The 23,341-nt window shown below is 38.7% G+C and overlaps 1 protein-coding gene across 5 annotated transcripts in view; it reads left to right on the top strand.

Moving 5' to 3' along the window:
* cadm1a (cell adhesion molecule 1a) overlaps positions 1-23,341 on the top strand; it is a 400,396-nt gene that overhangs the window by 317,561 nt on the left and 59,494 nt on the right. For all 5 annotated transcript variants that reach the window (XM_032576103.1, XM_032576102.1, XM_032576104.1 and 2 more), the window contains 3 exons: positions 378-515; positions 12,175-12,333; positions 17,949-18,045. In XM_032576103.1, the coding sequence (XP_032431994.1) occupies positions 378-515; positions 12,175-12,333; positions 17,949-18,045 (394 nt within the window). The remainder of the gene's footprint in view (positions 1-377; positions 516-12,174; positions 12,334-17,948; positions 18,046-23,341) is intronic.

Below are 23,341 nucleotides of genomic sequence, written 5' to 3'. Positions count from 1 at the left end.
TTTTAAATTAATTAGAGGAAATACAAACAAAACAACAAAACCATAAGAGAAGATAAACATACTATGTATCCCATGATTCCTCCAAATGATGGAGGAATCATTTTAACTCTGTTAGCTAATTGCTAATGTTCCATTTTAGGTAACAGGAGAATTTTGCACATACTACATGTTACATGATTCATCCAAATAATGGAGGAATCATGGAATCTCTGGGATAAGATCTGGTGTTTTAACTCCACTAGCTAACATGTTGGCATGTTAGCTAGCAGGAGAATTTAAAGCACAACACATGTCCCATGATTCCTCCAAATTCAGCTGTGATGGGAGTTTGTGGAAACGACTTCTGTTTCCTCAGTGTTTACTTTGTCCCATCCCAGTTCCTCCCGGTAACCCCGTCATTGAGGCCAAGGATGAGGTGCTGAGCGAGGGCAACGAGACGGAGATGACCTGCACCGCCATGAGCAGCAAGCCTGCAGCCACCATCAGATGGATGAAGGGAGATAAGGAGCTGAAAGGTGGGGGGTGAAAACACACCATCACTGCTTCAGGCTAATATTATATGAGTCTGGATACAATCTCAATCAGCCAATAGATACAGTTTTATTATGTGAATGCTGTAGGGATTGACACTGAGTTTCTGTTGTTTTTTACAACATTGTCTACATTATAAACATACTATAATAGTTATAATATAGACATTATAAATGTAGGTTATTTTTAGTTAACTTGCTATCCATAGCCAATGTATTTAGGCTGCATCTTAGCTTATATAATGAATGAACTAAATTAGTGTTGGTATTCATGCTAGGGATATTTTTCATGCTACTGTTAGCATTTAGCTATTTTATTTGTGGCCAATTTAGATGATAAAGTATTATCATCCTTCTAGTGAATTGTAATGTTCATCAATATGGTAGTGACAGCAACTGTTAGCATGTTAGCATGCTGTTAGCATGATCAGCACTGATCAGCATTTTAGCTAATTGTAGCTTATACACTGCTGCTAGCATACGAGATGAAGTAAGTTAATGTTAGTCAACATGCTAATGTTAGCCCAGATGTTATGGTTGGTTTATTATCTCATACTAGCTTTTTAGGATATTTCAGAAGCTTCAGTGTTGTTCTCAAACTTGATGTAAGAAGTTAATGTTACATGCGACCTTTAGCACTTTAGCTAACATTAGCATTTTACCAAATTTTAGATTTAAAGTCTACTATTTTAATACAAGATGGACTAGATGGATGTTGACATGTCGAAAACTCAACTTCGTAGACATCTGTTAGCACACACCATGGAGTTAGTATTCATACAGGTCATAGTTCTCATGCGACTATTAGCATTTTAGCTAACATTGGCGTTTTAATTATCTCTGGTTTATACACTGTCAGTATGGTAGGAGAAAGTGAATGTTAGACTACATGTCCTAGAGTTTTAGTTAACAGAAGAATTTTAGCAAATTGTAGCATGTCTCCATGCTAGATGGATTAAGCCAATGCTAGCCAACATTTTAGCTATGAACCGAATAGCCAGTTTTAGATTATGTTGTTTTTTTCTATTCTAGATGCAGTAATTTAATCCCAGTCAACACTCATGATAAAATTAAAATTTTAGCTAACATTAGCATTTTTACTAATTTAATTCAAGTTTTCTTGATACAATTGATTGTACTACTGAAATACAACCCAGACAGGTTTAGCACGCCAAAAAGGCTGTCATAAAGTAGTATTAAAATAAAATAAAGTGTTTGTTTTTTATTAAAAAGCATTGTAATATAATTGTACACTGAGATTCAAATGGAATTTTAAAAATCTCATGTTTTAATAGTTTGAACGTGTCGGCCGTTTTGTTGATTGATCTTAAATGTGTAAATAAAAGTTGTATATAAGGGGTTTTGAATATCTACATAAACAGCTTGTCGTAGTTTCTACGGCAGCCTGTAGGAGTCTCTTTTGAGTCGCTCTTTGTTTGGCACCTTGCTACTGCTTAGAGTGACCGTACCTGGAGTTTTGCTAAATAACTCATCGCTCTCACGATCTTAGGTGCACGCAAGCCTCTCCACCACGACAAGGTGGCGACTCTGCAGAGAGGAAACATTCACACCAACACACACACCCACACACGCACACACACGCTTACACCCCCACACACACACACACACACACACCCCACAAACAACCACCCACCCACCCCACACACACACACTCAATTAACTGGAAAGACATATCTTTGGTCTAGCTGGGTGAATCCCGGCTACCCGGGAAAACCCATGCTAGCATGCTGCAATGCTAACAATGCTACCTAGTTCTTGAAAATTTGGGGTCTTTCACAGTCTTTGCCTCTCCATCACATACAAACCCACACCCGCACACAAACACACACAAAAAATATACATTTTAAAAATATTTCTATCTAATCTAGTAAAGATGAATAAAGAAAAATCCCAGTCCCAGATGCAGCCTGTGATATAGTTCCTTTCATTTCCATTTCTACCTCAGACAGGGGAAGAAACGGTTCCTTTTCGTCTGCTTGACTTCCTTCTCGATTTGATTGGCCTTGTCGTTGATCTCTTTTATCTTTACATGGAGCTGATCGTTCAGCGCCGCCTGGCTCTGCAGCTCTTTCCTCAGGCGCTCCAGCTCGGTTTTATACCTGCTTTCATTGTCGCCGCATTTTTGTTTGAGGACCATGATATCCTGCTGGAACTTGTTCTTCTCGGCCGTCAGGTGGTTTATGAGCGCTCTGTCGTTGTTGAGGTTCTCCTCCAACGTTCGCAGCTGTTCTTGCAGGCACAGAACGTCGGTTTCGAACTTGGAGTTGATTTCCTGGTGGGAAGTTCTGACCACTTCCAGCTCTCTGTACAGAATCGACCCGATCTCTTCACACGTTCCCACTGAAGCGGGAAGCATCGTGTGCATCCTTTCCAGCTGCAGAACCTCGTTGTCACGTGTCAACTTGCAAGTGAGCTGAAGGTGGGTCACTTCTCCTTCCGGTTCAAGATCTTCTCTCAAAGTATCGGCCTCTTCTCTCAGCATAAGAGAGTCACTGACGTCGTCCTCACCAAACTCGTCTAGGGAACTGGCTGTGTCGTCAAGTGTTTGTTCCAGCATCGACTGCATGTTCAGAGAGATTGAGTCGTTCTCCTCTATGGTTGTCTTGGAGTCGCTGTCTGTGGTCAGGTCCTCCCCCAGCGTGTCCAGCTCCAGTTTCAGCATGAAGACGTCCGGCTTGTACTCGATCACCTCGTTGGTTGAAAGTTTGAATTCCAGCAGCTCTGGTTGGAGATAATTTGCCATTTTTTCCTCGAAAACGGTCCGATCTCAAACGTGGAAAAGAACAGTAGCGACAGTCGCTGTTGGTGCGTGCGCACTCAGTGGTTCAACAAACCGCAATGAGACTTCAGAGACGTTGATGACTTTGAGGTCAAAGGAACTGGTGTGACATCATCATCATATCATCATATGATGTCACAGTGCTGTTCACACCATGATGTTCCACCGTCTTCTTAGTTTTGTTCAAAACCAGCTGTTATTTAGTGAGGCATTTAGTTCCCTTTATTTTTGACAATAGTTACGTTACAGTAAAAAATGATAAGGAAATGCAAACCTATAAAATAGACAGTAATAAATAATAAATCAGAAATACTTTATTAATCCAAAAGGGAAATTATACCTGTGACAATAAAAAAGTTTGCGGCATGATAAATTGCCCCAGTAATTATTGTGATAAACGATAATATGGCTGTTTTGATAACATTTTCAGGTAATATGTTGATGATGACATCATAGTGCAAATTTGCCCACTTTAATTTTTTTTTTTTTAACCAATATATATTTATATTGAGATTTTTCACTTTGGAAATACAAGCATGTAATTATCTGAGCAGGTTCTCTTTGTAGTTATTACATGACAGTAATTGTTTTTACTCAACTCAGAGAAATAAAAATCAAAGAAATAAAGGGAAAACAAAAAAGGGGGGAAAAACGAAGGAAAAACAACAAAGAAAAAGAAAAACACACCAAAAACGGGGGTATTCAAGCAGATTACAAATTGGTCAGATATGAATATACACATCTATACACACCACAGGTTCCGGCAAATCAGAACTCAAACAGACCCTCTGTCAAGTCTAAGTCCTTAATAAAATTAATGAAAGGCCCCCAAATCCTCTCGAAAAGATACCGTTTGGATTTCCTAATATTTGTTATTTTTTCTAGTGGCAAATTAGACGACATCTGTTTTAACCGCTGCGTGGCACTACTGTAGGTCTACTGATATTTTTCCAAGCCAAAGCAATACATTTTTTTGCAGCTGATGAGCTTATATCTGTAAAAGTACATTCTGATTTACTAAAGTTATGTTCCCCAGGGTGTAGAGCTAACAGGAACAATTTAGGATCCAGTGAAACTTGCTTTAAGATCATTTTTTTCAATTATATCTTTCACCTCTGTCCAAAGTGCTTTGATTTGTCTGCGTCACTTTAATTTTTAATAAAAACTTTACACTGGAACTGGAAGAAATTTTAAATATCCCAAATAAAATACAACGACCAAAAACAACAAATAAAAGTGGAAGTAAAAAAAAGAAACCACACACACACACACAACCGAAACCATAAATAAAATGAATCATGAATTCTCTGTAAACAAAATTACCTTTCCAAAAATATTAATCTGCAGAATGAAAATCATTGAGTTCATTTTAATTTATCATCTGGTTAATTGATTTACTGCAACAACTTCCTGCCAAGAGTTGATGGAATTGCTTAGTGTCTAAGGAGTAAATGATGTAAATTATAACCCGTTAGTTAAATCAAGCTTATGAAGTTTACTTTAAATGTCAAAATCGGTGTTTTAAGTTTTAGTTCATTTGAATATTAGACAATGTAGCAAATGAAGGACTTTAGTGATGAACTTTCAGGTTTAATAAAACACAGTGAAAGCAAAAACATCATGCGGTTACAACCATTGATGTTTGCAACTTAAAATATCGGCTCCATCTAAAATAAACAGCATATGATAAAACAAATGTACAGTTTTAGTCCATATTTAAGACTTACTCATTTTCAAAATAATGAGACTCATAATATTAACTCCCTAGCAACTTGTCTTCCATCTTACGCTCTTGTTAAGCTGCCATTCATTAACACACAGACAGGAAATTGAATTTTCAAAATAAAAGCATCAAACACCAAAACTGAAAGTTAATCTTGGATAAACTCAAGTAAAACCAGTAAGCACCAAAGAGAGATAAAAACAAATGAAGAAGTTAATTTGGGGTTATTTACATACAGTAATAACTATTGTAATTTTATTTTTATGTAGTTTTACCGTTTAACCAGTTTGTTCTCATAATGCACCGGGCAAAAATAACGATAACACAAACAGATTCAGCACGTTTTCTGCCAACCCGTCTTAATTTCCCTTCGCAGCCATTAGAACGAGCCGTTAGTATTTCCTGTTTGCGTTTCCATGAAAGCCTCAGTGATGTGTGCAGGTGTCCGCGCCCTCACAGCCTGCATGCCATCATCAAAGGCAGCGGCGCTTCAGAAGTGCGGGTCGAGCTGAGGGAGGAACAGGCCCCCTACTGGGCGGCTCCACCTCAGCGGCCGGCCTCCGGCTCTGCAGAGACTTTCAAACAAACGTCCAATCAGGAGCCGAGCTGCAGGCTTCACAATGCGGCACATTAACCCCAAACGCAGCACAGATTCATCCTGCATCATCTGGTTCAGCTCAGACTTAGTGCAGTCAGGGGCGTGTCTAGGTTTTCTCTTAGGGGGGCCACTGCAGTCTGAAATTACAATAGACACTGTGCCAACTACTTATTTATCAAAACAAAGCACATGTTTGAGGCAGCATTTATGCTAAATGAAAGTGATATTTGTTGAATAGTGAGTAAAAAATGTTGATCCCATGTACGTTAATTAATATGTGATGTCTGATTTTTTTAAAACAAAGTTTAAACAACAACAAAACAACATATTATTAAACAACAAAATAAGCATTTCTGTCGTCTACTGACATGCAGTGCAGACAAAGGCTTTTACAATATGATATGAATAAAGTGACAAACATTTTCCCATGATATAAGTTAAATAATCTGCCACGTTTTCATCAATATTAAAGGATTATTGACTTTAAACATCCTCCTATTTCATGTTTTGTCTTATTTCTAGTGCGCTAAGATATTTGGACAAGAAACCAGACCAAAAATACTTGGTAAGATTTCGTGTTTTTGCAGTGTATTAAAATGATCTTATGACCTAAATTATGTAGATTTAACAAAAAGAGCGAAATAAACATGTAAGCGGGTAAATACTTTCTGTCTGTGTTTTAAAAGCCTCTTCCTAAATGACGCTGTCGGACCTCAGAGACGAAGCGACGCTCGCGCGTTTTAGCTAAAATTCAAACCCAAAATATCTGAGAGGTTTTCCATCACACCTCTGCTCTCATCTCCATTTCAAAACTATTTGAAAAAGGCCGTTTTATCACCTGCAGCACCGAATCCGACTCTGCTTACTGTCGCTCCCATAAAGCTTTTTATTTAAGAACAGAAAAAAAAAACCCAGTGACTGTGCATTAGAGCGAGTGCATCTGTCTGGATGTGTAAGTGCATAACCAACGCACTTACAGGGACGTCCTGTCACCTCTAATCGCCTCTGAGAGTCATTATTTTATCTGCAGACAGAACCAAATCACAGCACAGACATTATCTTTCACTTACGTCTCAGAAAGTCTCGTCAGACGCCATCAGGGTTACGAAATCGGGCGTTTCCACGGCGTCACGGCGACGGCAGGTTCACGTGCAGAGATGAAAAGAGGATCAGTTTGAGCTTCGTTTGGTTCCATGAAAAACAAAGCGGGAAGCAAACACGACTGCATGTCAGTACAGTAAAATATCCTCAGAAAGTTCATCAATAACTGAATGATTTAATCAAAGTAAAATCATTTTCTTTCTCAGGACGTTATTGCATTAGGCTGACAAAAAAAAAAACAGGGAGATAAATCACAAAATTTCATTGCTGAAGAAGCTTGATGTTCATGGACTGCTGCCTTGCAGCATATTGCAGGAAAGTTAAGTGGAAGGAAAACATTTGTAGCCGTTAGAGGGAGTGCGAAGCAAGGCCAATGGAGGAGATTGATCTGAAGAGGCTCCCGTCTGCTGATGAGCTTTATGGAGGTGCGGGTTTCATTTCCCAGCTGGACTTGGTACAGACTCACACAAAAGCAACCAAATCACCATGGCAACAGCAGAAAGGAGGCCTTGCCATAACCACATAGAGAATCTATGGAGTATTATCAAGAGGAAGATGAGCTGAAGGTTCTGTCAAAGCAACTTGGACTTCCAGAACCTCAGCAGGTTCTCCTTCACTCAAATCGTTTCATTTTTGTTCTTTTTTGTTCATTCCATTTCCACTGCTTCTAGAAACAGCCAATGTGCTTAAAAAAAAACACCCAGCTGGTTTTTACCAATAAGTCAATATTTTGTAGCAATAAGTCAACGTTTTTAGCATTAAGTTCATGTTTTCTGGTGTCTGAAAAATGAGCTGTTTCAGAAACCTCCGCAATGTAACGTCATAAATCAGCAGCCACTGACGCTCGTCTAGTAGCCCAATGTGTTACCTAGCAACTCAAACAGAACTCTGCCCGTTACCTAGCAACTCAAACAGAACTCTGCCCATTACCTGGCAACCCAAACGGAACTCTGCCCGTTACCTAGCAACCCAAGTCAGACCCTAAAACAGCCCATTCTGAAATGAGCTGAAGCCAGACTAAAATCTAATTATCTGAATGATTTTGTGCAAAAAATGTAACTTAGTTTATTTAGCTCATAAACCGGCCATAACCTGTTCAAGAAAGCGTAATATATAACCTTTAAACGTTTATATTTTTAATCTTTCTGCATTTTTATTTGTTTTTACTTAAACTGAGAATCCACCAGAGCATCAAACGATAATTTCCCTGACTTTAAGCAACAACTAACCAGAGAAGTTGTTGTCTAAAATTAGTCGTGTTTGAAGAGGCGTGTGCGCCGGGTGCTTCATGTGGTCTTCTTCTTCTTGACACATTAGAATTAGCGCTAGCCGAGGCTTTAGCTGGAGGAAAATAACCGAGTGTGATGCAGTGAAACTCCTGACAAGGTGGATTCACGCTTCTGCGGCTTTGACCTCACAAACCACTTTACAGAGTCCATAAAATACGGGACGGTACGCTTTCCTCGTATTTTCTGAGTCTGTAGAGTCACTTTGGACAGGTAATTATGTTCAGACATTTGAAAACAGGATTTTACGTCTTTAATCGTATGTAAGCCGATGAATCAGAGTGTTTTACTGTTGTTTATCAGGATTTAAATGGATAAAGAGCTAACCAATGACCGGAGCAGATGTAAAATACAGATTTCTTATTTAGATGGCTTCATTCCCCCGTTTTTCTCTCAATTTAAACAAAAGTTTCCCTGCTTAATGGTAAATATTTAAAAAATAATTAAATATTTACCTTCAACCCCCACACCGTTCACACGCAGGCCGACAATAAAGACTGACTGACAGCCATTCGAGCTTTTTAACACGTGTTTATTTTTAGTTTTGTGTGATAATTACTGTGAGAAACTTACTGACAGAATCTGAAAGATTCTGCTTTGTAATCTCCCAAAATCCGCCTGACATCTGAAAAGTTTTCATTTCCAGTCAGAAATCTTCAAAACGCTTTGAGAAATCTTAGAATTTACTTAAAACGTCAGAAGTTAAGATCACAGGACACAAAAGTATATTTCTGAAGAAATCCAGAACGCTTGACCCACGTCAGACAGTTTAAAAACCAATTCTACCAAACACTGAAAAAACTGTTGAAGTGCTGAATTCAAGAAAAAAACTAAACTTCTCTTTAACCCTATTCAGCCTGAAACAGGAAAGGTTTAGTTGGAATTCAGACCACTGACCAAATAATTGCACATTTTGACATTTAGAACATTCAATTGCTTAATGGAAACACACCAATTTTGAAAAAACTCTTGATTTTTGATAAAAAAGTTTGTTGAAATTGGTTTATTTCACGGAACTGCAATGGAATCACTTTTTTCGCGTCACGCGAGTCACATGATCAACGAGCGGGTTGTTCACTGGAGAAAAGGAAGAAGACGACAGGAAGTAGTTACATGATGACACAGCGTGGTTTTTGACAGCTGCAATTCCATCACATATGAGTGCAAAACTTGGTCAAATACGATTATGTAGTCGCGATGTTTCCATTCAATTAGAAATGCAGGTAAAGTTATTAAAATACATGCTGCTCCTTACTCCTCCGACTACTTCCTGTCACCGTCTTCTTTGTGGTTTTTACTCCAGTAGTGTTGGTTTGTTGATCACGTGACCTGTATGATGCAAAAAGTGTTTTCATTGAAGTTTTGCGAGATAAACCAATTCAAAAATCAAAAAACAACACTTCATTGGAGCGCCAAAACATTTTCTCTTAAAAAAAAAAACTGGAATTTTTCAAAATGTCATATTACGCTATTATATGGTGAGTGGAAACACAGCTAATAGCTTAAGGCATGAACAAACTTATTGATGCGTGATTTTAATTGTTTAGTTTTTTATGGAGGCTGCACAGTGGCGCAGTTGGCAGCCTTGCAGCAAGAAGGTCCTGGGTTCGATTCCCGGCCCGGGGTCTTTCTGCATGGAGTTGGCATGTTCTCCCTGTGCATGGTGGGTTCTCTCCTGGTTCTCCGGCTTCCACTGTCCAAAAACATGACTGTTAGGTTAATTGGTCTCTCTAAATTCTCCCTAGGTGTGTGTGTGTGCGCATGGTTGTTTGTCCACACCTGTCTCTGTGTTGCCCTGCGACAGACTGGCGACCTGTCCAGGCTGTACCCCGCCTCTCGCCCGCAACGTTAGCTGGAGATAGACGAGCACCTCTTCCGACCCCAACAGGGACAAGGGTGTTAGAAAATGGATGGATGGAAACACTGTAATTGTGTTTTTTCGACTTTAGCAGAATTTTGACACAGTTGTGCGCACATTTAGTGAGAAACAAGATGTTATATGTCTTTTATATATATAAATATCTGGTTTCCTCACAAAGACTAAATATTTCTAAAGATGCTCCTTTCAGACTCATTTTCCAATTAAACAGCCAAAGTATTCAGTCTAATTCCTCTAATTCAGACTCATGTTTCAGTGAAATTTGTTTTAATGTTCTGCAGATAAAGATCCAATCCAATCATCTGTTTCTACATCCACAGATCCTTTATCTTATTTACATCCTTCCCCTTTTATCCTGTTAGTTTCTGTGATTTATATCCCGACTCTTCACACTAACAGTATGGTGAAAGTCGCATAAAAACAGCAGTCCTCGCTGCCCGGGTCGCTTCCTTCTGCTCTTTCAAGGCCGACAGAAATAAGGTTTTTTATTGACTGACAGGGAGCAGAGGAGCCATTAGACTGCAGAGCTGAGAGACAACCACGGGGCGATTTCAGTAACCGCGCTCTGCCCCGGCAGGAAGTCCCCTGATACAGATAAAACAGATAAAACAACAATCAGGGCAAAGTATGTGTTGGTGATCCAGGGATGTAATGTAGATTTTGCACTTTTTTTTTTACCTCTTTCCTACAACAGGTCATTGTCGAAAGGAGGAAAAAAAGAGTAGTAAATGTCCATCAAAAAACTCAGAAATTTCTGAGCATGAAAAGTTGAAAACTTGCTAGAAATAAATCAAATTATGAAATTAATCTCAGAAATGTTCTAGAAGAGAACAGGGATGCTTTTGAGTTTCAAAAGGCAAAATTTAGACTTTTGGAAAATTTTCTGACTTTCAAAGTTCAAAATTTGTCATTTCAAAATGTGAAAATTTTGAAATTTTCACATTTCAAAATGTTCACATTTTGAGTAGAAATTTCTCAAATTAATCTAAAAATGTAAATTATTTCTCAAGCAAATTTTCTCATTTTGAAACTGAAATTTTCTTGTTATTTCTAGATTATTTCAGAAATGTATCTCAAAATTTCTGAGTGTTTTTTGCGGAAATTTGCTCCTCCTTTTTCTACTATCCTGCAACGCTCTGATTAGTTTGCTAAAAAAAAAAAAAATTGCTGAGATCAGTTAATGTTTTTGAAATATTTGCTGGCTTTAGCTGTTTGCAGGTGTTTGTCTTCGCTAACCAGGAACAATCAGGACTCGACTGACATTTTCAGAGGAAAATATGACACTCCTCCACCTCTGTCTACTTCCTGGAGGACACTGAGCCCTCAAGTTTTAGTCAAACCCATTTTGCTGCACATTGTCTGTGCTTGAACAGATAAATATTTGATGTTGCACAGTTTGACAGCTCAGTCGTCCATCTTTTGAAATGACTTTGTCCCAGAGATCCGGGCGCCATTCGGGTTGGGCTCCACGCCGCGCACAGGAGGGCTCCTCCATTTTACCTCTACGTAGCACAAATGGATGTTGAGTTAGCATCTGGATGGAGGATGATGAATTAATCAGTGTGGGAGGAGAATAAAGTGACAGGTACTCAGCACCTAAAACCTTCCAGCTGAGCTGTACTTGTTCTGATTCGTGTAGATTCGGCCCGTAGGAGCCACTCTGAACGCGACGCGGGGAGAAGACGGTATTGTTCAACTGTGAAGAGTTTTTTTTTTTTTAGCTGATGGCAGATGGGAAAAGGAAGGATAGGCAGGAAATAAGATGGCAGCTCATTAATCAGCCCAATAACCTCACACTTTCTGCTAATTGGACCTTCTTCTCTGGAACCTTTCTACAGGTTTGTGCCCACATTGGAGCAGGAGACTTTGTTTTTAAATTTAAAAGCATTTTAGGACTAAAAACATGAACTGTAGGATTTATGTGATGGTGTTGCTCACTGATTTGATCCTCATCCTGACGTTAAATGTATCTGAATCAAAGCAACAAGTCGCACAACATTTACCAGATCAGCTGCTGGATTTAGTAGAAATTATCTTCCTGCATGTTAAATATTTTACTACTAGGTGTATTGAAAACCAACAGATCCAACAGTCATAACACCAATGGTGTCCAAACTTTTTGTCACTATTCAGTTAGCAGCCAACTATTTAGTTTGCGAATTAAATGCTTATTTTGTTAGCGAGTTAAACGTTTAGCTTCAAAAATATCTAGCTATGCAGCTAAATATATCTAAATGTATTGCTGTATTTCCTGCAGGCAAACCCAAAGTGGAGCTGAGCTACGATAAGATGTACACCGTGACGAGCCGGGTGACGTTCGCCGTCAGTAAGGAGGACGACGGCGTCCCGGTCATCTGCATCGTGGACCATCCCGCGGTCAAGGACTTCCTGGCGCGCAAATTCCTGGAGGTGCAATGTGAGTCCAGCAGCTTTGACATTTAAAACTGTGAAAAAAGCTTGTTTTTTTTTATCTCTGTTTTGTTTCCATAAGTGTTATAAAGGCAATCAAATACCTGTTTTCACTTCACCTTAGTGCTCCATGAGCAGCTCCACTTTTTAAAGAGGGGTTCTGTGGAAGCAGCATAATGCAGCAGAGAGCGTTAATTCTGCAGCTTCTGACAGTAGAAGGAGCTTTGAACGCTGCTTTTGTTTTTAATAATGCTGCAGCCAATAAGTGTTGCTTCGTCCAAATATTCAGCACCGCCATCCGTTGTTTACTTTAAAAATGGCTCCTTTCATGTGTTGAAAACAGATAGAGCAGAACCTAGTGGAAAACCAACCGGGCAAAAATTATATGTTTCAGTCTGGTGGTCAGGTTTTTAATAAACCAGTTTTCATGTCTTTATCACTTCAAACTTTTTGCTTTTTTTAATTGTAACCTTGATTTTTATTTTTTTATTGGAGGTGAAACATTTAAATACAAACCAAACAAAAATCCAAACGTGACTAGTAGGTTCTCTTATCCATCATCTACAACTATGGTGGCACATTAGGGCCATTATAGGCAAAGCAAATTAAGAGAGGAGTGAATTTTCAACAAGGAACTCAGAAATTTTCAGATTAATTTCAGAAAGTTTCTAGAGAAACAAGGGAATGTATGAGCTTCTAAAATAAAAACATTTGCTAGGAAAAAAACTCAGAGAATCTCAGACATTTTCTAGAAAAACCTTTGCATTGCTGAGTTCAAAATTCAAAAATCTTTTGAGAAAATACTCAAGATTATTTAAATTTATCTCAGAAATCTTCTAGAAGAAACTTGAATTTCAAATTGAAAAATTTGTTTGAAAAACACCAGAAACATTGAGATCAGCCTTAGAAATTTTATAGAAAAAAAACAAGGAAATTTCTCCACTCCAAAAGTCAAATATTTGTTTCGAGAAAGTTTTAGATTAATCTCAGATATTTGATAAGAAAAACATAAAAATCACTGAATTTAAAAAGTCAAAAAATTTCCTTGAAAAGTCTGCAATTTTGAGATAAATTTCAGAAATTGTCTAGAAAAAAAACTTGGAAATTTCTTGGTTTCAAAAATGTTTGACTTTGATTAATTTTAAACTTTTTGAGTTTCTTGGTGGAAGTTTCTCTCTCTACAGTGTCTCTTGTATGCCGTCGTACTCAACGGACCAGCTAAAGGAAATAAAGATGTGTTGAAGATCAAAACTCATCAGATTTCAGAGTCAGATTACATAAATATGAGGTTTCCTAAGCAGAAAAGTCATTTAAAAATTCAGTTTTCTTGAAGATTTAACATCAGTTCCATGTACCAGTGGAGATGCGACCAAAAGTGTCTGATTGCATAGAAAAAAAATCTTTGTCTGATCCAGAAAATCTTTTTGTTTCTATAATTATGAATGGATACACAAGGTTCCAATGCAGTCTGGGAACATCTGGAATTTGATTCCAGATGTTTTCCAAATCTGAATATTATTAGAAAACAAATAAAGAAATAATATTTCTGATCAGAGTTTATAAATTCAGGACAATCCTGGAGGAGCCTCAGTTTTTCTCCAGTTATGTTTATGTCTGTAATTATTCATAAAATATAAACTGATCAGTTTCTATGATTTGATTTCCAGAAATGTGTTTAATTTAGGGGCAGAATGTTGATTTCCCAGTTTTTTTAGTTTTTTGTTTTTTTTTAAACTTTGAATCCCCAACATTTGATCAAAGTTGTTCTCGCTGCGTGCGAGTCGCTCCCAGTTTGAGCTGGAAAACTAATCACCCTCCATCCATCAGGGATGAAACGGCAACACTCGCACTTTTGACGCGTTGCGAGTAAAAGAGGAACGCACCCCGGCGAGTTCGTCGACATCAAAGCGCCTCGGTGTCCAGAAAAGGACAACACGTAGACAAAAAAAGACGTCAAGCCTCTGCGGGGGGCCGGCAGCCGCTCCATAAAGAGAAAACCTGATGAGGACGAACACAAAGGATCCACCAACCAAACCGCTCGGAAACATTCACCACGATCAGACCAACTTCTGCAACTTTTACACCCTAAGGAGACGTTTTCACTCTCAGACCAGCCGAATGAAACTCCAAAATGTCCCACTGCTTTTTGAAAGCAACCAACTTCTAACTCTGGACGCATTTACTGTAGGACATGTGTTGTTATTTTTAAAGAATCACAATTTTCTTTCTAGCTTTAGGATTTAAAGTTAAGGTGAACATAAAATGCAGCTAAATTTAGCTTCTTTTTTTTTTTTCCGTGGGATGGAAAATGATGTAAAAAATCAAAAAGCACATAGATTCCAACCTAATGACAAAAAATAACAGACTTAAAAACATATTACTAGTATGTTAAAATGTTCTTTCCAACCGAAAGAATCATTTTACTCTCACATCAGCCAAATAAAAGTCAAAAAAATCACACAACTATTGAAAACAGACAACTTATAACTTTAGATAAATCTACTATTGAAGATTTTATTTCTATTTTTAGAATTTAAAGTAAAGACAAACATAAAAAGTAGCAAAAAGAAGATGTGTTTTTGTGGGATGGAAAATGATGTAAAAGTGGAAAAAAACAGATCTAGAGTACTAATACTAATAATATAATAATAATACTACAACATTGAGTTGTGAAAACTCAATGCAAATACTGTGTGAATAAACTTCTATAAAACTGTTAAAAACCTGCATTTAAAAAAAAAAAAAATTATTCACCAATTAGCGCACACAAAACAGAGATTACAGACTAACAGGAGATTCAAGGATTTCTCAGACATGCATGAAAGAATCAATTAACACTCTGAGTGGGCTTTTGATGAAGGAATAAAATTATTACATGATGGAAAGCTCAGAAAAAGTTACTTTCACATGACACCGGCCCTTTAAGGCTGTCAGAGAAAGTCGGGTTAGCATAACTGACCTGCTTCCTGCTTTCTCAGTGTTTTTTTTTATTATGTTTTAAAACCTTGTTATCTAGCTGTGATAGTGAAGATGATCTTCAGACTCTTTGTGTCATTTTCCCAAATCACAGATATTCCTGAATCAATGCACAGCAACGTTAAATGTCACGATAAGTCATGTGATTTCCAACCCACGAACACACGTCAACAGAAACTCGCTGAAGGAACTGCAGGCTGTCAGAGCAACCTGGAGGCGCCGGGCGTCCTTCATGTTTACGGATCCGAGATGACAAGGTCAGACGAGTGGAAGCAGGAAAAAGTTGCCTCAGAGTCTGAACTGCATGAGAAAGCCAAAGGGCTGCTGAGCGGACGCTGGCGAGCCCACTGAGCTGGCGGCGTGCCCGCCAGCCGTCCATCAGCAGGAAGCGGACAGACGGACAAACGGGCTTTTGTTGTTTACGGCTGAGGCGGTCGGACGGCCTTTTGTGGAACTTTGCTGCTGTGGCTCAGGCCTGATTGAAAACGCCAGGATCAAACCGGAACGGTTATTCAGTTTACATCGGTTTACATCGCCAGCAGGAAGTTCTGATTCCTCCTCTCTGCAGATGTTCAGATCAAATACAGATATTTTTCTCTCTATGAAGAGCTGGATCAAATCTGAAATCTATTCCATTGTGTGTGTATCATAAAAAAAAAAAAGATGCATCCGGTACAGAGCTTCGTAAAAGTACGTACACCCCCTGAACTCGTCACCAAACACAGACTTCAGTGGATTTTATGCGATGAACCGACACAACGCAGGTGGAACAGAGAGATCCATGTTCTTCTGGGGTTTGTTTTGTGGGGTTTGTTTTCACCAGCCCTGAACATCCACAGACCGAATCTTTGGTCCGTTCTTCAGGAAACAGCTCAAAGTCACTCAGATGGACACAGATTATTGGTTGGATTTGGGTCTGGACTTTGACAAGGCATTTTAGCAACAAGGCGACTCAAAGTTGTTTACATAAAAAAAACATAAAACAAGAAGAAATATCTCTTCTCTTTCTGCAGGATGTCTCCTTTATGGGATGGGTCATACCTCCTTGCATTGGTGGGAACTCTTCTGCTAATGCTCTAACAGCAGAGCTAATTCTTAATTTAGAGCTTTTGCTATTTCTGCGCGATCATTTCTTATTTATCTCGGCAGCAGAGGTGATATTACATAGTATACACGAGAGAGCAGTCAGTGCTACACAGCTCCGCAGTAAACTGGTTCACACTGTTATCTAAAGACAAAACCGATTATTATAGAAGCTGCTGTTAGCACCTTATGCTAGCAGTTAGCATTCTATGTGTTTTTTTATCTGTGTAGCTTTAGTTTTACTCTGAGACTACCAACATTTCCAAACGCCCCCATAATCCGTGATGTGCAAGAAGCAAGAAAACCAGAACATTTTGCTTAGCCTTCCTGTTATCTGCAGAAGTTCCTCTCTCTGTTGCTTAGAAACGTCTTACAACTTTTCTGCTTCCTTTAATATAATACGTCCACAGTTTAAGTTTCTCTGGCTCTGATGCGCCATCTTCTGTTTTCTGGTGGAATGTTTCCTTTTGCCGTTTGCAGGTTGACTTCTAGTGCGGCCCCGCTAACGTTTTGAGCCCTGAAGGTTTATCCCATGCTTTGGTTTGCGGTTCGTGTAGAATCCGTTTAGGATGCAGCTCCAGAACAGCCGTCCACGGTTCAGAGAGCAGGAAGTGTAAAGGAAAAATGCCTTGAATGTAATTTTATTGTTTATGTCAAGCAGATTCCACCGAGGTTAAGCTGGTGCTGCTTGTTGTTTTTGTTGGTTTGTCAATAAAGGTTCCTTTGAGCAGCATAAAATTGACCGCCTCTCACTCAAACGCAGCCGAGGCGAGTCATGGATGTTGCTCTGATTGTTGCATCTTTTGTTGTGTCTGTCGGGAACCTCAGATTGCTCGCTCTGTCTGCTTGAAGCAGCAGCTTTTCCACACATTCTGCTCCATACGTTTCCCTTTAGCAGGACGCTAAACGTTAGCCGTCAGTTCCGCTTGAATGGGCTTCCTCATTTTGCTTTTCATCTTTTAAAGGATTCAGATTCTCCATCGTCTTTCTTTTCGACCTAAAACCAAAACTTTGTCGATAGCCTGCTAAAGAAAACATCTTTTTGCGAAAACCCCCCCACAATTTTGCAATTACAGTGTTTCTATTAAACAGGAAACAAACTTAAAATCATATGTGAATAAATTTGTTCCAAGTTAAAAAAAAAAACATGCAACACCATCTTGCTCCTACCACTTCCTGGATTTTTTCCCACCAATGACTTGTATGATGTGGAAAAATGTTTCCTTTGTAATTTTGTAAAATAAATACATTTAAAAAACACCTCTCTGCAGGGCAAAAACTCTTTTTTTTTTCAAATTTATTTTCATAATTCCAAATTGTTTGATTTTTTTGGGTAAATAAAAATGCAGCTAATCTTTGTCTCCAGAGTTCAGTAATCTTGGTGTATTTGCTCAACACAAGAATTTTGGATTAACTTTGCATGATGTGATTTTTTGTTTGGACTGCACATAAAGTATACGTTTTGGAGCTATCAGACCTTGTGGGTCTGTTATTTTTTCCCCCTACTGTGTCTTTTTCTTCTGAGTCATACGATCTTTTCTTGTTTTTCTCTCGTTGTTTCAGACAAACCAGAGGTGAAGATCGTGGTGGAATTTCCTCAGGGTTTGACAAGAGAAGGAGAAAACCTGGAGCTGACGTGTCAAGCCAAAGGCAAACCCCAGTAAGTCACTTTCAAACACTTTTTTCAACCAATCATTTTCCCAGGGGGGCCATGGCCCCTTCTGCCAACCCCTTGGAGGTGCCACTGTTCTAGGCTGCAGGGTTTCTGCCGGATCTCAGGTGATCTGAGATGAGAACGATTTTTACACATCAAAGTTCAAACTGAAAACCACCAACAAAGCGTGGAGAGAAAGCTTGGATTGGATTGGCTGAAGAAAAGGAGTCATTGGCACAACCTGTACATCCATCCATCCATCTATCCGTTGTGTAGGAATCTCCGGTGACATCATCTTAACCACGTTTTGACATAAAAACGGCTCAGCTTTGTTTCAGTGAAACTCCCCACTGAAAAACTGAGTGTAGTTCAATTTATTATAAAGTATTAAGCACATTGATCTTAATATGGTGTTTAAATAACTCGCAGCAAAGTCGTATCAGGCCGCATGAATCTTTCAAGTTTAGCGTTATTTATTAAGCTTTATTTTCCTCTTTCTTGTTGAAGTCGGGGACGGTTTTCTTTTCATCTGGAAAACCTCAAGGCAGCAGCCGTTTAAGTAAAAATGACGCCATAAAATAAAGATTTTTCTGAGGAGCACGGTGAGAAGTTTTCTGTGTTTTACCTTGAGTTATTTCTCTGACATACTTCTGCGCGCCAGAGCTGAATCATTCTCCGACTCGGGGAGGAAATTCTTTTTTTCCTCTCTGTATAGGAAGCAGTTAATATTAAATAACTCAGCACGCAGCTGCTCAGTACGTACAGTATCTGTAGCAGCTCATAAAGGAGATAAAATATTTCCTCTGTTCCTCTGGGTCTACTGAGTGTGAATCTATCACATGCTGGCCTTAATACCCAGCTCTAAACTGTCTGCTTCACTCTGCTGCTCCACTGCATTTTCTGTGTTATTTCTCAGCATTTTCTACCTAATTTTCCTGCTTCATGGTCATTTATTGAGTTTACTGACAGCCTCTGAAACCTTCAGAAGCTTCACTTTTTGTTTTTAAATCCTACATAGAGTAAGATTTTTATGCTTTGGGCATGCAACCTCAACTTGCAAAAAAAAATATGCAAAAGTTACAGTTTTTAATGTCCATTTGATGCTCCTACATCAGCGCTATTTGCCCACATTTTAATGAGACATTATGCATGTATTTATGGAAAAGGCTTCACACATTTATGTATATTTGTGTAAATTACATCCCAATTAAGAGTCGTGTCTTTCATGAATTAAATATTGTTCGCTAAACTAGTGGTAACTTTTACTAAGCTTGTTTTTAATTCGTTCAGCTGTCAACACTGTATTTATACCATGAAATTCTGTTGCTGTTGAATTAATAATTGATAATCTATGTTATTTTTTGATAAAGTTACAGTAAAGCTCTTTGTTTTGACGGTTAATCACATAAAGCAAGGTTTTACGAAGTGATTTGTAGTTTAGTTCAGTTTCTTCTCTTTGATAATTACAAGCGTACAGCATGTTCCCATGAAGCTCTGTTATATTTTCATATTAATTTAGTTTTGTTTAGTTCCAATGACTAACACCTCAAGCAAGTCCAAATAAATATTGAGTGTATTTGGACTTCTTGTTGCTGAACTTAGACAAAAAAAAATCTTTAAAGCCAAAAAATAGGAAACTACAAACCTGTTATGTGATTTACAGATTTGCGCTCTGCTGAAATCTGACTCTTTTGCTTATTTTTAAGTCATATGTTGTGTGGACGATTAGCAACCTAACTACTTAGCAACTACAGCTAGTTAGCAGCCATGCTACCGCTAAGCAGCACGGATTGTACTTCTCAGAATAGTGAAAGCGAGGCTCCAAGCTGGAGGTTTTCACATTAAAACTTTTGTGCCTCCTGTAAGACAGAGTTTGCCGTTTCAGAACTTATTCGACCTTTTAAGTGTAAGTGTAAAAACCAGTTTATTTTTAATTTTGCCATTTCCATTTATGTTTTATAAAGCGATACTTCAAAACGCGCTTAAAACTGCTGATGTAAACACAGTTAATAACCAAACACAGATCCCTCCTTCTTAGCAAGCGAGTAGCGACAGTCTACAGATAACTGCGTCAAGCTGTTGACGTTACAGCAATCCCTCACATGGAGCAATGGCACGTGGCGACAGTTGAAATGAGCAACTTCCATTTAACAGGAAGAACCTGACAAAAAATCTGGTTTGATTTTAGATTTGCAAATTGGTAAATAACAGATTTAACATTGTTGCTGTGGCCGATAACCGATATTTGCCAATATTATAAATATTTCATTACCATTTCGAAACCGTTGGGGAAAAAAAGAAGAGCCCAGAAACAAACGGCAACCAGATAAAGATAAATAAATTATTGAACTGATTCCGATATATTAAAAATTACTAATATTTTCCGGTACCGACGTTAGTGCCGATATATCTTTAATCCCTAAAACAATAAATAATAATTGCTGGTATTTACTAATTATTACATAAGCTCCTGGTCTTTCCATCTGTGACTGTATTTTCATTTTAAAGGAAAAAATTGCAACTTAAAAATTGTCAATTGCACAATTAATGAACTCTCTGCAGCTTTAAAAGCATTCAGCATCCATGTTGATCAAAAAACAAGTTACATTTTTAACTTCTTTAACGTGACAGCCGAAGGTTTAGCAAGCGAATTTTTAGGACCTCTTCCTCCAAACTGCAAAACAAAAATCATCAATCGCCTCTTTAAACGTCTTCAAAAGGATTTTCCATCGAGGATGTGAATGCATAAACAGTTCTGATAAATGCAGCTAAATGTTGAGTTGCAGCAGAAACAGTTGAATCTTTTTTTCCCCTTCATGTTGGAAACTTACTGAGGCTTTCATTGGTGATAATTGATTCCTGCAAATGTCTGTCGGTGTCATGTGGAAGCTCCTGCCCGTCTCTCATTAGGCAGCCATTTCGTACGTATCGGTGGCGAACGCAGGTGTTGGTTTGCTCAGATGACAGGTCTGTGTGATAGGAGATGTAATGGAGTGCAAATACAGCCATTAGCGAACGGGGGAGAATAAAAGAGCGAGCGCCGCGGGCAGACGTCCCGCTGGATGGTTGAGGCCTCCGTATAGCTGGCAGCGTTTGTGTCGCTCCTGTTAATTTGTTGACAAGGCCGCTCAGATCTAAACAGAACAAAACAATCATTGGATGATGGCGGAGTTGTGAACATTATATGAAAGTGACCTAATGAGAGGAGAAACTGCGGCAAACAGAAAAACACAGAGAAGTCATGTTGGTTTTAAATGTCATTTCAAGGCAATTTATAAAATAAGAACAAGTTAATTTTTTTTTTTTTACCCCTCCAGGGGGTCTTTTGTGGGCTCTAGTGTCCCTTATATGACAGTGGGCTGACAGGAAACGGGGAAGGAGAGTGGGGAAGACATGTGGCAAATGTCGTCGGGTCCGGGAGTCGAACCCACGACGGCCGCGTCGAGGACTCATGGCTTCCAAATACGGGTCGCGCTAACCGCTACGCCACCACGGCACGCCCCAGAACAAGTTAATTTGATCATACATTAACTCCAACTGATCCCAGTTAAGAAGTCGTGCATTTACTGGAGTACTTTCTACAGATTCCATTTAACATATAATTGTGCAATTTGACGTTTTGAAAATAAATTTGCTTAATGGAAACGAGCCAAATTCCCAAAAACAATTATTTGATTAAAAGATGTCGGCGCCAGGATGTGCTGACTAATTGGTTTATTTCGCAAAACTGCAATGGAGTCAGTTTTTTCGCATCACATGATCAACAACAGGATGTTACTACTGGCGAAAACCACGAAGAAGACGACAGCATGCCGTGTTGAATGCATGTTTTTGAATGGCTTGAGCAAAGTTATTAACATAAGATTTTAATTTCTTATTTAATAGAAACATCGCAATTGTGAAATTGTGTTATTTTTTGGGGGGGGGGGGTTTACATTAGTGGAGTGTTGGCAAAGTTTTGCACACATTTGTAACAGAAACACAGCAAGTTAGTGGCTTCATGTAGAACTGTGTACCTGAACCACCTGCATCATTTACGGAGCTCGCCTCTGCTGTGGCAGCACCATGCTGTGGGGATGCTGTTCTGTCTTCATTTATCAACAAAATTAATCAACAATTTAAGTTCAGAGCCTCCTTTAAATTATTGAATAAGCAGATATGTTTATTCAATAACTAAGCAGCAAATGGAGCTGATGCAGATGGAGATTTTTTTGTGCTTTTCTTTATATGAAAACAATAAGTGTATTTTTTTTCTCTTTAGTTAGCCATGTTGGGTTTTTGTTTTGTCGTCGTAAGTAGGGCCAGAAATCCCCAGTGACCTTTTGCTCAAAAAAAACAGACCCAATAATTATATTGGGCTAAATCCAATAAAGGGTTTTCGAGGACAGTTTTTTTTTTTTTGCTGGGAGTAAAATAAAACTAATATCCTGACCAACAAGTTAGGAAACTGTACAACTCAGACTTTTTTTTTTTTTGGACCTTTAAAAATTAAAACACATGTTAATTTGTTGCGGACCAGGGAAAAGGAAAACAATTCACCAAAATGTTATTTAGCTTGGAAATAAAAGTTTTGACATCACTGCATTAAAATATTTGTAAGTAAAGCGTCAAATGTTTAAACCTTTATTTAATGCGAAAAAAAATATTCATATTTTCATTCATTTATATATTTTTTTAATAAAAACTCCTCAAAATGATTTTTAATCAGTTAAAATCCAGGTGAGCAGGACGAAGTGAAATTCAGCTGAAACCTCCAGCTTTATTCCAGACATCCTAATCTGGAGCTGCCAGGGCCGGTTTTTATTCTATGATCTGCTAAAGCGGGACACAACATGAACACACAGACACAAAACACACAGATCAAAACACCATGTGCCCCAACACACCCACACACACGCACACACACACACCCCCCAACCCCACCGACCCCCACGGTTTTCAAACTTGGCATCGAGACAAGCGCTCCCTGTATTCATTTTCTAAAGATGAAAACACAATCAATACAGTGAGCCGGGAATTGGAAGTCATTTTCATTAGAGCTGCTGAGAGTTGTGTAGTCATTACAGCAGATAGCGGCGCCGCGCCCGGCTGCAGGCGGCCATTTGTATTCCAGACGCCTGCCCTTCCTCTCTCCTTGCATCCCCATCTTACCTCTTTGGTCTATCTCTGTCTATCAGCCTCCACTGAATTCATTTCAGCTTCTCTCACAACATCCACTCCACCTATAGACTATCCGCTCCATCAGAACTTATATTTTTCTTTACTTTTCTTCTGTCGGCCATTAAACACACTTGGGCTTTGC

Source organism: Xiphophorus hellerii, chromosome 11 (assembly GCF_003331165.1).
Source record: "Xiphophorus hellerii strain 12219 chromosome 11, Xiphophorus_hellerii-4.1, whole genome shotgun sequence".
In the NCBI taxonomy this organism is placed as follows: domain Eukaryota; kingdom Metazoa; phylum Chordata; class Actinopteri; order Cyprinodontiformes; family Poeciliidae; genus Xiphophorus; species Xiphophorus hellerii.
This window is presented reverse-complemented; position numbering and strand designations above follow the sequence as displayed.